The sequence below is a fragment of the Oenanthe melanoleuca genome, chromosome 2 (assembly GCF_029582105.1).
Source record: "Oenanthe melanoleuca isolate GR-GAL-2019-014 chromosome 2, OMel1.0, whole genome shotgun sequence".
Classification (NCBI taxonomy): Eukaryota; Metazoa; Chordata; class Aves; order Passeriformes; family Muscicapidae; genus Oenanthe; species Oenanthe melanoleuca.
The window spans coordinates 13837096-13853222 of NC_079335.1; the positions used below are offsets into that span (position 1 = coordinate 13837096).

The 16127-nt window shown below is 39.6% G+C and overlaps 1 protein-coding gene across 4 annotated transcripts in view; it reads left to right on the forward strand.

Moving 5' to 3' along the window:
- SAMD12 (sterile alpha motif domain containing 12) overlaps positions 1 to 16127 on the forward strand; it is a 173926-nt gene that overhangs the window by 74435 nt on the left and 83364 nt on the right. For 3 of the 4 annotated variants that reach the window (XM_056484061.1, XM_056484060.1, XM_056484059.1), the window contains exon 4: positions 7147 to 7287. In XM_056484061.1, the coding sequence (XP_056340036.1) occupies positions 7147 to 7287 (141 nt within the window). Of the gene's footprint in view, positions 1 to 7146; positions 7288 to 16127 lie in introns of those variants that run through there. The other variant, XM_056484062.1, reaches the window with a different exon arrangement.

The following is a 16127-nucleotide window of genomic DNA, read 5'->3' on the forward strand; positions in this document are numbered from 1 at the left end:
TTGTATGTCCAGGAAGTAGGTTGGCAGATGTATGTACGACAAACAATGTGGATTTATAGACTGCCTGCTAAAGGTTTGCATTTATCCTTAATTTACTTTGTGGGTCCTATTGGGTCCTTCCTGAGAGCACTAAAAATGGTTGTCTCACATTTTGCAGTATGCTTGAAAAGTGCTGTAATATGATTTGTGCTTGAATTTATATTTCAGAAGGGAATTCAAGTTATTACTATTTCCTCCTATTAAAATCATCAGGTGCTGAATATGGTCATCTGAAAAACAGGACCATCTAAGAGTCTTTTACTCAAGACTTGTAAGAAATCAATATAGTTCCCATCAGTACAGTAAATTACCAACTGAACCACTTCCAGTAATCATAATGCACAGTCTCTCATTAACTCCTTCCCTTCTCTATATTGAGATTTGTATTCTAATATTGTCTTAGAATAAATATATTCTTGACTGTATCAATAAATCATTAGACACTAGAGTAATTAATTAAAAATTTTATAACTAAGGCTCTTATGTGTCTGCAGCAGTTCTGTTGAAGACCTTTATTGATAATCTGGACAAAAGGATTGAGGACATTCTTGGTAAGCTTGCAGACAACACCAAGTTGGGTGGGAGTGTTGAGCCCAAATACATGGTTCAATAAGGCCAAGTGCCAGGTCCTGCACATGGGTTACAACAACCCTACCAGCGAAGATCTGTATTGGATATTAGGAAAAATTTCTTCAAAAAAAAAAAAGCTACTTGGCTGGAAGTATCTACCAGGGACAAATAAGCATACTTCTAAATTGCAGTTCCTAAATTGAATGTTCCATATCCATGCTCTGTTAACTCACTGTCTTTCAGTATTTTTACATGACTTCACCATTACCGCAGGTTTTTTGGTTTTGTTCCATAGCATAAATCCAGTGTGGTTGTGACTGAGCTGATGGTCATGCTTGAGCCTGTCAGGAGCATAGGAGCCTTGAAGAGAGTGGCCTGGGGGAAAGCAACTGGGGTAGCTAGCTGGGAGACATCCTTGGGAAGAGACAAGGAAAACTGAGTGTCAGAAAGACATCTCCTAACTTGAAATTTCAGAGACCCTCACTGAACAGGAGATATATAGCTCAGAGGACTGTATCAGAATTAAGGGAATAGAAAATGTCAGTGGTATATGATGGAATATAGAGGGGATTGGAAAAGGCAGCACTAAGCTGAGAGGAAATTTCATCAAACTAAGCAATCTGAGTTAAGTAGCTTCACAGATGCATCTTAGTAAGTTTGTCAGAAACAAATTTAGAAACAAAGCCATGTTTTGGTTTTTGCTAGTTTTATATCTGAAAATGCAACTAAGTTAAAGATTCTGTTGAGTTACTTTTTTTTTTTAATATTCTGTTCATGCTTGGGTTTCAGAAGTGTGGAGGAAGGATGGGATGATGCAAGAAAACTGTGACCTGAGCAGGGCTTTATGGAAATAAACTTATTTTATTGTAGATTTTTTGGCAGAAGTAAAAATAGTAATCACTTCTTCATGTTTAGAACTCTAAACAAATATGATGTTGAAACAAGGGATGCAGATAATATTCAGAAAGTGCCTTTGTTTACATAGCTGCTTCTTTGAGTTTGATCAGATGTTTATTGACCAGTATGACAGTGTTTTCTTTGAGAAACTCTATAATAGAGTGGGTGTCATCCAGATCCAGCAAATAATGAGTGAGAAAGAGACTGAGAATCATCTTTGATGGTGCTAACAAATAAAGCTGTGTCCAAAGTTAGTTTGATAACGTGAGAAAATTAATATGTGAGCCTTCCTATGCTTCCACTGGAGACATGCTGGAGTCATGGACTTCTTCCATTCCAGAAGGTAGTTCCAGTGGCCTCATGGAGGTTTACTGGTTTTGTTAACAGGATGAGAAAGTACAAGAATGCTGGCTCAGATGTTGGAGAGCTTCCTCAGCTGGAGATCTTTAGTATTCTTCAAGGTTAAATAGTCTCTGCTCCTCTTGGTCCCTATGATTAGAAACTATTGTTCATTCTTTATTTCTATACCAGTATCCCTTGTGTCTCCTGTCTATTTAAGCTGGTCCCCAGCTGAGATTTTTTTCATCACATCAGAAGTACCAGGTAGGTGCCAATAGCAATTTTGGGAGCTAATCTTTGCCTAGGCTGGCAGCTGCCCTTAAGCTAGCAGGTAGATCAATAAGGTATATGCTGCTATGGTAAATCTGATGAAAAATGAATCCATTTTTACTTTTAAATCGAGTGAGTCTTCCATGATTAGTGACATACTAGATATCTGAAGGGGGACAAAGAGATGGTGATGCAAGCTGCAGTTTACCAAGAATCTACATTAGTCTTAGGGCTAAAATGATTAGTAAGACAAATCAGATCTAGCTGCTTTTGCAAGAAGAGCTGTAGATTTGCCACAAGGCATTGATGACAAAGCAGCTGATGTGTCTGGTTGACTAGTGATTAGACAGGCATGAGAAGGAGAGACAAGCTCTTAAATTCTCATGGGAAAAGCAGAAAATGTAGGACTGTAGAAGATCTGATAGGTTATCCAGAAAAGTATCATGAAGTCATACCAAGTTTGCTCTGAAAATTGGATTGATTTCTGGTTTGTGCTGTTTCTTTTAAAAGATATTTCTGAACTCAGCATCCTCAATTGCATTTATATCCATTTGTTCTTTTCAAATCAGTTCCATAGTTTAATAGATCTTCTCTTTTCCCAGCGTTCATCTCCCCCCACTGCTGTCATGAGGTTATTCTCATTCTGCAGGTGACTATTTCTTGCCTCCTCTCATAATTTTGCCATTTCTTACTCTGAAGTCATAGCCTCTTTCTTTGCCCATTCTTGTTTGCATTCTTTCCTGAGTATATGATGAGAGTTTTATACTTGTGTCTCACCAGCACCTGAACAATGGTATTTATGCCTGTGTCTTTGTCATGGAAATTTCTTTCATGATATGTCCAAGGAGGCTTGTTTTTAAGCACTGCAGTCAAGAGAAGCCAACAATCAGCCTGTTTAAGCAAGAGGAAAGCTATGATCAGACTATTTCAAGTAAACACAAAAGCACCACATTTGAAAAACTAGAGCACTGTTATCTATTAACTAAGAATAAAATGGCATTTGCAGCATTTAAGTAAAAACTTGAAAAAAACTACATAATTTAGGGCTTAGTGAATTTCATTTTCCATTTTTTTCAGATTTTGCAGGTAAGTAAACTGAACATCTTGTCTTGATAATCAGGTATACTTTTCATATTGTACTTAGAGGACAGGGTCACGTGTCTTGGCCGTATTTCACACCATCGTTTGTTCCCAGTAGTGGTTGATCATTTTCATCAGCTTTAAATTACTCATACAATTACAATTAGTTTTCTTCAGGTTTTTTGTCAGAGCTATCTTACTAGCTATCTGCCCTTGTTTTCCTGTATTTCTTCAGTTCTTTCCACATGTTAGATAAGCCCTTTCTTACCTATCCCTTTGCCTGCATCACGAGAGTTCTTTCAAGGCTTTCTGTGAGGTGTCCCTCCATGTGTCTGTGGACTGGCAGTTGGGGGAAGAGCAGTAGGATACACCAGTGCAGGGGGGTCTGGGCATCTCTCATTAGGTACAGCAGTCTGTGCTGCTTTCCTTGCTCAAGGGCCAATGCCAGCCTCATTGGACCAATGCTTATACTTCTGCTAATGTTCTGTGGCATGCAATGTTTCTCCCTCCATTCAGATTTTCATCTAATCCCATCTTGATTCAATGAGATCTGCAGCAGCTAAGTCATATTAGAAAAAATTAGGCCATCAATCTATTATTAAGCTGGAAAGTGTTTTATGTTTTGTGTTTGCCCTCAGGGTGTCTCAGAACATTCCATGTCTGATCTGCCCTGAGTATGAGAGGGTTGGGGTTTAGGTGCTAAAAGATCAGTACATATACTGAGGGAGTTGTGGAGTTTTGTTTAAAGCATTTGGTTTCCAGCCTTGAAACTAGCCTAGGTCTTTGTTACTGGGACCTTTGTGGTTCTCTTAGTTTAGGTGCTTTTGAAAAAATGTCCTATTCCCTCCTAGGCAAGTAGCTCCTACATCTAAGAGGTAGTGTCTGTAGTGTTGGGAAATTTTCCTGCAATGGTAGTTAAGTTCATTCTACTTGTATCTGAGCAAAGATCAGTGTATACTCTTGGAAAATATTACTTTTGTCACATGCTCTGCTTTTGATAATGTATTATATCTGCACTGTCTGAAAATTAAAAAATCTACTCACAGTTCTTACTGTATAGCTGTCTCTGTTTAACCATGTTGCTTGATAAAATGGCCATCTTTTGTGTATTCTTATTAATTTCCATTTTTAATCTTAGCTTTTTTAATGAAAATAGATCTTTAGATCAAGATCCTTCATAAAGGTTATTCCATAGAACACATGATGGTGGAAGGCATTTCTGTCAATCATCTACTCAAAGCAGGGACAAGTGCAGCTCAAGACCTTGTCTAACAGGTTTGACCAATGTTTCCAAAGACAGAGACTCACAAATTCTCTGGGCAGTTGGTTTCGATTTTCAATAACACAGAGTTCTTAGCAGAAATGATTACTCTTTCAGATGTGCATAATATAGGAAGTGAGACAGGGAAGCATCCAAAATCATTAGCTCATTGTCAGGATCTTGGCCTTAGTGACTAATTGGCTTTAGTGACTGGTCCAGGTGCTAAAAATATAATTTCAAATGCTTGATTTAGTATCAGAATGAAAATTATTCCAGTTGTACCTTGGATGTTGTTGTTCTAAGTGTTGAGAGGGGAAAAGGTATGGGGAAGACTGAATTTTCACATTCAGGTCCTTTAGTGCATTCTTGAAATGCCACATTTGGATGTTTGCTTTCTCGCCTCATCACTGCCTCAACATGTCACTTTGGATTTGGTGCAAGAAAGAGTTAATTTAAGGCAATTTGCACAAGCTGCTACAGAGAGTATGAGTCAATAGCATCCTGCTTTGAGTCTAAGCCACAGAGGAACTGACATGCCAAGTGTTGAAAAGAGACATCTCTGTTTTGTGCACACTCTACTTCCAAAGGCAGTGGCTGGGGTAGAAAAACAATTTGAATATGAGCTGAAGAGTTGCCCAGAGGAAGGAAGGAGTAATGACAATATTCATGGTCAAAAAGAGGTGGAGGGCACTGGATGAGATGCGTGGCCTCTGCTGTCCTTTCATATTACTGTTGCTAACTCCCTGCCCTAAGGTGTCATGTGTGTTGGCACTCTTTAAACCGGTGTCTTGTATTTTTATTTGCTTTCAGTTGCTAATTTGACATTACAGATCATACTCTTGAACTGTTGTACATCCTTCATACATTGCTTTAAGATGTTTTAGTGTGATAAGACGGTATAAAAATTGAAGTCGTTATTGCTGCCTTTATCACCAGGGGAATTGGACAGCTGGCATTGATCTGCGAGAGAGCTAATTTCCATAGTTTGTTATTACATTAACCCTTAGAATTCTTCTTGTTTATGATTTCAAAGAAAGGTTTCCTAATCAAAAGGTCATCCTTTGTAGCATGTAGTGTTTGAGAGACACAGAAAGGCAGAAAATCTATGAATGCTGTCATTTTTATCTGATCAATAACATCTTGCTTTATTAATAGTAATATCCCAGTATTTTACATTGTGTCATATGAAGATCCTACAGAACTGCTTATGAGTGAAATCTAGCAGTTTGTAAAAAGGCATGCTGCTAACTCCTTGGTTTGGGGCAGATACTCTGTGCCTCTTTAAATTTTTGGCATTTATCTTAATTTTTTAAATTAAAATAATTATAAAAATTCTTTACTCCTTGCTATTTTGTAAGGAAAGAGCTTGAATAAGGGCCTTATCTTGCTGTGTTGAATAACATGTTCAAATGAGCTAAATTGTACCATTCAACCAAAAGCCATAGTAATAGTAGCACAGAGGCTGCTGTGTTGCAGAGGGATTAACTTGCTCTTTGGTATCTTCTTCTGGTTTCAGAATAAGGCCTGAGAAGTCAAAAAAGGGATTTTTAATAATTAAAAACCAGAGGAGGTAAAAAGTTGAATCTGTTTTAAAAAGTGAACCAATAATCTCATTTTCAAGGTAGTATTAATGTAGCTCCAGTTTGATTTGTTGTTATTGGCCAGGGCACCTTTGGATAGCAAATGTATACAGTGGGAATCAAGAGTCAGTAGAGGGCTGCACAAAACTCCTCCCTGTACTACCTCACAGCAGAGGCGAAGACCAAAGAAAATACATTTTGGTTTTCTTCCTAGGGTAAAATTCTGCCAACTTCCTTATTGTTGGCTTACAAGCCAGTGTATAGCCTTGCTTATTTATTTATAGCATAGCCCAAAAGATGGAGGCAGAGTTCCACTAGCAAAATTGGGAGATTGTAGATTGTTTGACTTTTTTAACATCTACAATCTGCCCTAGACTGTGTTTCAACATTTACCTAATATTAAAAGGTAGGTCACAAACTGGGAGTGAATGCCTGCAAAAGCCATGGGCTCCTTATACTTGGGCAGATGTCTTTTTATAGTCAGACAAAAAATTTTTTGGGAATGATTTAGATATAATTGATAGAGATTTTCTGGGATTTTTTTCTTTCTAATTTTACTGTGGTAGTTTGCTTTTAAGAGGGATTTGGAAGGCTGAACCATGTACAGAACCATGCTCGGAAATGGTGCTGCTAAACTGTAGACATATCTGAATTGCAACAATATTCATCCTTGGTATATCTTAAATTGCTTTAATTTGTAAAACCCATGGCCATTGGTTTTCACTCATTTCTTGACATGAAATTTCAAAATAGGTGAGAGTCTATTTAAGCACCTATGTCAGTTGTGGATTTTTAGAGGTTGTCCTACCTATGGGAGACCAACTGGGCCTTAAGAACAGCGATTGGTTATCTAAAATCACACAAGATACCTGTTTTATATGCCTATATCTCACAAAGCAGCAAAACAATACAGAAAAACAATAGAAAAGGGAGGAGCAGCTCATAAATCTCTAACAGTAAGGAAGTACCTAACAGATGGAACAATATCCTCCCAGAATGAGGTATTTCAGGGCTGAGAATTTTTTTCTGTAACAAGTTATCATGTCAGAGTGAGCCTATTGCACTAATGGAAATCCTTGGGTGATTTTTCTTTTTGACTTTTGCTTCCAGGCCGTGCTTTGCTGAGACTTACTGACAAAAAGCTTGAACGAATGGGCATTGCCCAGGAAAGCCTGCGACAGCACATTCTGCAGCAAGTCCTTCAGCTGAAGGTGAGAGAAGAAGTCCGAAACCTCCAGCTGCTTACACAAGGTATGAAAAATAATTTTGATATGGACAGTTACTGAGATCAGATAGGAGAAGTTTGCCTGAGGGCATAAAATATGACTTGATGTTCTTCTACAAGAAATGATGCGTGAAAACGTCTCATAGACTCCACATGCTTTCCAAGGGGGGTACAAAAGGTAAAATAATTCATGAATAAATAGAGATTTTCAGCTGCCCATTTTGTGTGATGAATAGGCTCCATCCAGAATTTGATGGTGGTCCTTCTTAAGTGTCTGCTTACTAAGATGAAAATAATTATATATAAAGAGCACAGATGTAGGACCTACTGCCTTTAAAAGCATTGTCCATTTTGAATTAATTGTTTACTTTCAGTGTTAGATAAAACACAGGGTCAGATAAAACCTGTTTTATGGTAAGAGCTGTCAGTGGAAAATTACCTGTTAGACTGTTTTTTGCAGATGGCTGATTCCTTCTTCATGTTGCAATAATTTTATTGACTTAAATAGAGTTACTTCTAATTTTTGCTGCTAAGAAAATACAAAACTGGGCTCAATACGAAGTCTAGATTAGAAGACAGAGAAAAAGGAGTAACAAAAAAAGTTATATATATTTTCCAAATGAGGTTTAGATGTTTTATGATGACTTTTGTTGCTAGCTCTCTGGTAGAGTCTGTGGTATCGTGTAAGAAAAGCAGTCATTGTGGCAATACTGTAGGGGAATATTTAGACACCCTCTACTATATATCTGCTATGCTTTCTCAAAATTAAATGTTGTTTGGTAGTCCAGTGGGATAAGCATAAACCACATACTTCTGTGGTGTTTTGGTTCAGTGCCTGTTGTATGTCACACTGTATGAAAAAAACAGTTCCTCAGTACATGCAGTGTATTTTTAACAAAATGTCCTTCACACATTACATTATGTTCCTAATTAGGCCTTGCTCACTGTGTTTGGGGGAAAACTGATTAGTTGAGTAAGCTGCATTTTGTCTGAAAGAGCTGAAGTCTCAACAGAATTGTTTCTTCAGGCTTGGTGTCTTGTGGATTGTGATGAGGGGTTTTAGGGTTCCTTTGTTTTGCTATGAGATGTTAATAGAAGCTCACCTCATCTTGTGTCATGTCAAAGGTGGTGCACATGCTGAAGCATGAATGTCTTCCCCAGATGTTTAGAACTCTTCATTTTCCCTTTATCCATTAATCCATTATTCATACATCCTTTTCTTCAGTGTTGGCCAGGTTCTCTCTTCCACTGCATCTGGAATGTTGCATGAGAGTTTGATGGACTGCAAAGTTCTGGTCATCCACCATCACTGTTACAGGCCTGCTTATGAAAGTTGGGATTTAATTGATACAGGACAATGAAGACACATTAGCTATTAATTTGGATCAATTGATCACTGCTGTCCAGATAGATTCCTTCATAGACTTGTATATGGCATTGTGTATTTCCTGAGTTCTGTTGTGGACACATCAACTGGTGTATGACTTAGGCTCAGTCAGGCAGCAGTGACTGCCATTTCAAGGAATTCAGTGCAGCATCTTTTGAGATCTGTTCTTAGTCCAGGCAGTTGAGGATACAAGTTTGGGCTTTGGTAAGAGAATGAATAAACACATGCTGGACTGTGAAGGACAGATTAGCACTGGGTGCATGGATGTGTGTTTAATGTAGTCTCTCTCTGCCATGTAGAGGGAATGTTCTTATGTACTCTGATCGTGTAAAAGCAAGACATCGTGTGCTTTATGAAAGGCAGCACAAGTTTGACAAAAAGCTGGAGGCCTGCAGCTCTAGCTGTCTTCCCCCACAATGGTGTTGGCCATTGTGCTGCACTTCAGAGGTACTCCAATAAATCCTTAGGGAAATGGCTCAGTCTGAGAACTTCTGTCAAAAGAATTTAATCCTTACTTTGCTGGGGTCTGTTACAGTGTAACCATGTGAGCCAGAAAGACAAAACACACTTCATTCAAAGCTATGGTTTTCAGGGTTGGGTGGCCACTGGTGTGACCACCAGCCACAAGAGCTTGTGGTTGCCCTGTGTTCCAGAGCTCAGCTGGGAGTGGCTGTGTGAGGGAGCAAGAGCTCTCTGTCCTTGCGGGGAAGAAAACAGTGGCACTAATCCAAACTCATATCAATAAAATAATACAAATACCATTTTAATAAGAAAATCCATGAATGGACCTGATGGGCTGTAAAACCTCTTGTCTGAAAGTCAATAATCTTCATGTGCTATTGGTCCACCAAGGATAGTATGAAAGCAGGCATCTTCCAGAGTGCTTAACCAGACTCTTTATTTTAAAAAGCTAGAGGAACCAAAACTCTGTTTACTTTCATCTTCTTAAATAGAACTGAAGTTATGGTCAGAATAACAGTTTATAAGAACATTCTCCTGTGCAGCAAACCTGTGTTAATTGCATGATTCCAGGGTGAGGGGATGGTGAGTGACAGGATGACAGCAGTACTCCTGTCCCTTATCCCCTCATTTACACCAAGTTGGAGTGTGTGTCTGATGAAAGTGCTTGATGGAAGTAGTAAGGTTAAGATATTATTTCTCAACCAGAGTGCTAGGTGTAAAGCTCTTTATATGTGAGTTGTTCTCCAAAACTGGTTCTGTGCTCTTTCCCAGTTTCTCCAAACTGTGTCCACTCATATTCTTATTGTGATTTATATGTTCCTGATCCATGTTGTTACTGGAATAGCTTTCTGTAACTGGTTTGTTTTTGTTTTGGAGAACACTGCGAAAACATTTTTTCTCTGAAAAGCTGTTTCTCCCTTTGGAAAATCTGCTCACAAAGTCCAGGTCACACTGTAGCTATTGCTGTGCTGTGCCTTGCTGTCTTCCAAAAAGAGGGGGTGAAAAGCCCTCTGTCTCTCAGTGCACAGCTCAGAGACTGTTAGGTGAAAGAAGCTTTTAAAACCCATTTCTGAATTCATATAGCACACAAGCTGGGTTGCAAGCAATGAGGTTCTAATTCAGAACCCATTGATGTCAGCAAAAAGACTTCCACTGACTTTAGTACATACCCCAGTTGAAGCTGGGTCAAGCAGGGAAAGTTTTAAAATAGCATTATATAATAGTTACCAGATATTTTAAGTGGCTTTGTATTCTGTTGTCTGCAGAGAAAGTTAACTTCATTTTTAAAACTCAATAGCATTCTTTTCTACTTCTGATCAGAAAGTGACTTAAAACTGTTTCATTCTTCTTCATTCAAGACACACCATCCAGTCTCTTAAAGCCAGAATAGTATGTGATTGTGCAATTGGAGTCTTGTCTTGAGTTTTAGGAAGACATTTCTTTGGAGCAAGAAATGCCTGATTGAAGCTATTATTGGTAGAAATGCTATTCCAGCCTCCACTAGGACAGAAGGGCATAGGCCCAACTACTGATCTGTGCTTTTCTTCCCAGACTTAGTGATGTTGTGGAACTAATTTGACAAAATATCTTCCAATGCCTCTTGGGGAGAGCTACACACTGTTGGAAACACCATTATTTTACTGTTATCGCTGTAAGTTTGACTTGAAAGATATTTCTTTTATAAAAAGCCTTACATAACTACACAGAGAAGGAAGAAGTTATTCTGAGGTTTTTCAATGTGAGTCCTGCTTTGGGCTAACATAGAAGAGACTATCCTCAAAGTGGTAGAACAGTGCTGTGTGTGTTTCTGATCAAAGTATTCACAGACAGCAATCTGCTCATATGGTTGAGCTTGAGAATCATTTCTGGATTTGGATTAAATGACAACCTGCATTTAGGATGATGTTAGGCCCCCTACTAAGTTCCTCTGTGAGTTTCATATAGGGCAAAATGCTACTTAAGTATACTGCCAGGACAGTATTTTTCCTCCTAGCAAAACATGTTAGAGTAAAGCTTTGTGCTTCACTGAAAATAATCTCAGCGGTTTATACATGTTGAAATTATTTCTTCACTAGGTTTTCTGCTCATCCCGCACTGATGCTTAGGTACTGAAATATGTATGTGCCCAATGAGAGCCACAGTAAGACTGATTCCCTCCCTCCCTCGCCTCCCATTTCCAATCTACTCTTTCAAAATTAGTTAAGGTACCTAGCACTAGTACTGTATTCTTCCAGGAGGGAAATTAGAAGACCTTCAAATTTGCATCTCATCTTCATCTAAATGCAGGAATGATACATCCTAACAATAAAGAAATCAGGCAAAAAATGCCAAATGGCCTGCTTGGATAAATGAGGAGCTCCTGGGCAAACTCAAACACAAAAAGGAAGCCTTACAGAGAATGGAAGCAAGGACAGGTAGGTGCATCACTGATAAAAGGAAGATTAGGGTGAATATGAGGCTTTGGAAGAAAATGGGAGATCTGGTTACCCATGGAGAAAGCTCAACAAATTTTTTGCCTCAATTTTCACTGGCAAGTTCTTCAGCTACAGAAGTCAAAGGCAGGGGCTGAAAGAAAGAAGAACCAGTTGTAGGAGATCAAGATCAAGTACATCTAAGGAACTTGAAGATGCACAAGTTGATGAAACCTGATGAGGTGCATCCACGGGTCCCAAGGGATGGATGAAGTGGCTATGCCACTGTCCATCATATATGAGAAGTTGTGGCAGTCCAGTCAAGTTCCAGTGATGGGAACCCTAATTTTTAAAAATGGAATAAAGGAAGACAGGAGAAACTACTGGCTGGTCAGTCTCACCTCTGTGCCCAGCAAGGCCATGGAACAGATGTTAAGGAAACTTTCCTGTTTGACCGTTCTCAGGCAGTCACACTCTCACTGTCAGAGATTTCAGTGCTGGAAGCAAAGCCCCTCCACAGTGGGTGGCTCCAGGCTGATGTGTGCCCAGCTTGACTCCCTACACACACACCATTCTCACAGCAAATGAGGTTTCCTTATCAGCTCAGCCTAGTGTTTCCCACAGCAGAGTCTCAGACCTCTGAATTCTTTAAATAGCTTTATAATAGTGCAGCAATAAAATAACAACTCGAGCTGCTGCTTCAGAAGGAAGGAAATCCTGGGCTTTTGTATCCTTATGGTCTAAACCCTGGAAAGTCTGGGCTCTTCCTGCTGAGTCACTGTCCTGTCTCTGAGTCCCCTGGCTGGTGCCACAGGTTCCTGGCCCTTTGCTGTGCAAAGGGTCTGTGCCAGTTCTCAGCCTCTTGCCTCAGGCTCTTGCTACCCAGAGCTCAATTTTCAGCTCTCACTGCAGCTGCTCACCAAGCTACCTGAACTGAATGTGTTCCTGAACACAGATCCTCCTGGAAACTATGCTAAGGCACATAGGAAGTAAGGAGGTGATTTGTGTCAGCCAACACGGCATCATTGAGCTCAAATTGTGCCTGACAAATTTGCTGACCTTCTGTGATGGGGTTGCAGGGATGATAGGTAAGGAAAGAGTTACTAGTGTGATCTAACTGGACTTGTGCACAGCATTTGAGACTATCCCACATGACATCCCTTTCATTAAATTGGAGAGACATGGTTTTGATGGGTGGATTACTGAGTGGATAAGGAATTGGCTGGATAGTCATACTGAAAGAGAGTTGGTCAAAGGCTCGATGTTCCAGGTGGACATTAGTGATGAGTTTCATTCATCAGGGCTTTGCATTGGGACTGGCACTGTTTGACATCTTTGTCAGTGACATGGACAGTGGGATCCAATGCACCCAGAGCAGGTTTGCCATAGACACCAAGCTGTGTTGCTGTTGACACTCTGAAGGGAAGGGATGCCATCCAGAGAGGCCTGGTCTGGTGGAAAATGGGCCCATGCAGTCCTCATGATGTTCAGTGATGCCAGGTGTAAGGTCCTGCACCTGGGTGGGGACAATCCAAAGCATAAATACAGGCTGGGTGGGGCATGGATTGAAAGCATCCCTGGGGAGAAATGCTTGGAGTGTTGGCTAATGAGATGCCCAACATGAGCTCTCAATGTGCACTTGTGGCCCAGAAAGCCAAACATGTCCTGGGCTGCACTAAAAGCAGTGTGGCCAGCAGGTCATGGAAAGTGAGTCTGTCCTCTGCTTTCCTCTCATGAGACCCCATCTGCAGTGCTGCTTCCAGCTCTGGGGCTTCTAAGGACATGGACCTATTGGAGTGAGTACAGATGAGGACCATGAAGATGATCAGAGGGATGGAGCACCTCTTCTGTGGAGACAGGCTGTGAGAGTTGTGAGTGACCAGCCTTTTTAAAAAGGCTCTGGAGAGACATGACCTTCCAGCAGCCTTCTATAGTACCTAAAGGTGACCTACAAAGAGCTGGAGAGGGACTTTCCAAGGGCAAAGATAGGACAAGGAGTAATGGCTGCAAACAAAGACAGTAGGTTTAGATAAGATATAAGGAAGAAATTCTTTACTCTGTAGGTGGTAAGGCACTGGAACAGGCTGCCCTGAGAAACTGTGGCTGTCTCATCCCTGGAGGTGCTCAATGCCAGATTGGAACCTGGTCTAGTGCAAGTTGTCCCTGCCTATGTCAGGGTGTTGGAACTACACGACCTTTAAGGTTCCTTCCAACCCAAAATATTCTATAAGTGAGCAAAGAACAAGTGAGAGCCTTGTGTTCTAGTGATGGATCATTCAGTGGGTTTTAGAAGAACTTCGTAACAGAAACATTGCCTTCAGGATATGTTTGGTGTGTAAGTCAGGACCATGAAACTCTCCTTACCAGAAGTGTTTTATAAGGATTTTGGCAGCATTATCAGCCTGTTAGTACTAAAGGCAGGCTTGATGAAAATTTGGCATGGAACCCTTCCAGTCTAGCAGAAACATGATGCTAGTTCCTGTTTGCCCTATCTGCTTTGTCCATATGGATATCAAAGCTGGGAGGAACCTGAGCACTGCTGTATGAGGTTTCATCACTACATGTGAGATTTGTTGCCATTTTCCATAATCAAAACTTTCAAGTATTAGACTCAGTTCCATCTTCTGATTTCCCATGTAATATAACCTGTCCTACTGTGGTGGCTCCAGTACACAGCATGAATGATTTGGAGTTACATACCTGGCTGAAAAGGGACTTGAGTGGTCAGAAATTTTGAGAACACAGTAACTTGCTAAGCACAGGACTAGAAGGTTAAGGAGTTAAGAGAAAGCAATTGCAGCTTGCTGTCCCCCTGCTGTAGACTCTATGGATCCTGTTTTATCTGAATTGTTATTGCCTATTGTTCTTCAGGTTCCCTGAAGAAATGTTGCTTGAGATCAGCATATTTCTTTGTCACCCCTGCAAAACAGTACATTCTGTGTACATTCTGCAAGGTTTTGGCATCCAAGGAATCATGGTTTCATATACCTGTGGTGTTTCAAGGTCTGCAGCTTTTGAAATCTTGAGTATCTTCTTACCAGACATCACTTATTTTGTTTTCATTTTTTTGACCTTACCTTTGTCTTTCACCTAATCCTGAAGCTTCCAGCTAGTCAGGAAGGGCCTTTCTTCCCAAAGCACAGGCTATGCAACTGTTTCTTGCATATGTTGCATACATGGCATCTATCCAAGGTACAAAAAAAAACACTTTCTCTTTCAAAAGAGCTCCAGCAAACATAATTCCCAGCTGGTTTCCTTCGCTCTGTGCTCCTGTTATGCTACAAAATGTCTGAGAGACCTTGCAAGTTGAACACAAAGTGCATCATGAAAGCACTGTCAGAAATTACCCAATAACAGTAGTTTATCCCTTATCATAGCATGTGTTCCTGAACTCAGCATGCTAAATTACCTGATTACAGGTAAAGAAATCTTAACCTTCTTCTCAATACAGGTTTATTTTCACTGAACATCCCTATCCTTTTTACTCCTTTCTATTGTATGTCCTTTTTTCCTGTACTTCTGCAGGAATCATTGCATTTATTCTTAGCACTGCTTTCCAAGACTGTAGAATGACTGCTACCACCCATTAGACTACAAAAGAGCAGCCTTTGTTGTATTTTTCCCATTCCAGTCAAGGACAGTTTCAGCACTTAACAGAGGATGAAGATCTGGAATCAGAAGCTGTGGTTGTTCATGAGAGGCTTTTCAGACTTTAGGCACTGTTAAGACGTCTGAAAATATTTTTTTTAAGGTTACTAGTATGCACTGACAGGTTCTGTATGGTTTTCATTTGTTTTAGCTGAAACACAATATTGTATGTGCAGTGTGTATCTGAGCAAAGATAAAATATCTCATATACATGCATCAGTGATAATAAATATCAAATTCCATCTATGGCTTCAGTTATTTGAATTTCATGTGTCTGATTTCTACCCTTAAGAATATACTTGCAATGCAGCCAATGGTCCCTGGCAGACCATTGCATTGCTGTGGGACTGTTAGTTACCTTTATGCTATTGCTGTGATGCTAATACATATTCATATCAAATAACCAAGTGATTCAGCTGACAGGTAAAATAAGTTCCAATACACTGAACAATACATTGTAATGCACTCTGGATAGGTTTAGAACAGAATTGTCCTTCAATATGTGTAGTACATTAGTTTGGAATATGAATAAGGAAACAGGACCTATGAAATTTGTATTGATGAACTTCTCTGGAAAGATTTTAGCTGTGTAAAATTATGATGTGCTTGCATTTTTATGTGTTTCTATAAATAGTATTGCAACTCAGTCTACTGCTAATGTAGTATTAGCTGTTTTGTATGACTGCAAGATCATGATTGCAGTTGCCTGGTTTTCTTATTATTTTATTAATGTTGACTTTTTTTTTTCATTCCTGCTTTTCAAATTTCTCAGAAGTCAGCCTACTGGTCAGTTTGGTCTGGAATTTCTGAATTAATGCATACCCAATACTGCCTTACATGTTTGATGAATAGATATTACATATACATAAAACCACATATATATATGTATGTATTTTCTCATTCATGTAAATTGGAAAGAGAAAAGAAAAATTCCCAAAGTTTAATAAAAAAAAAGTAA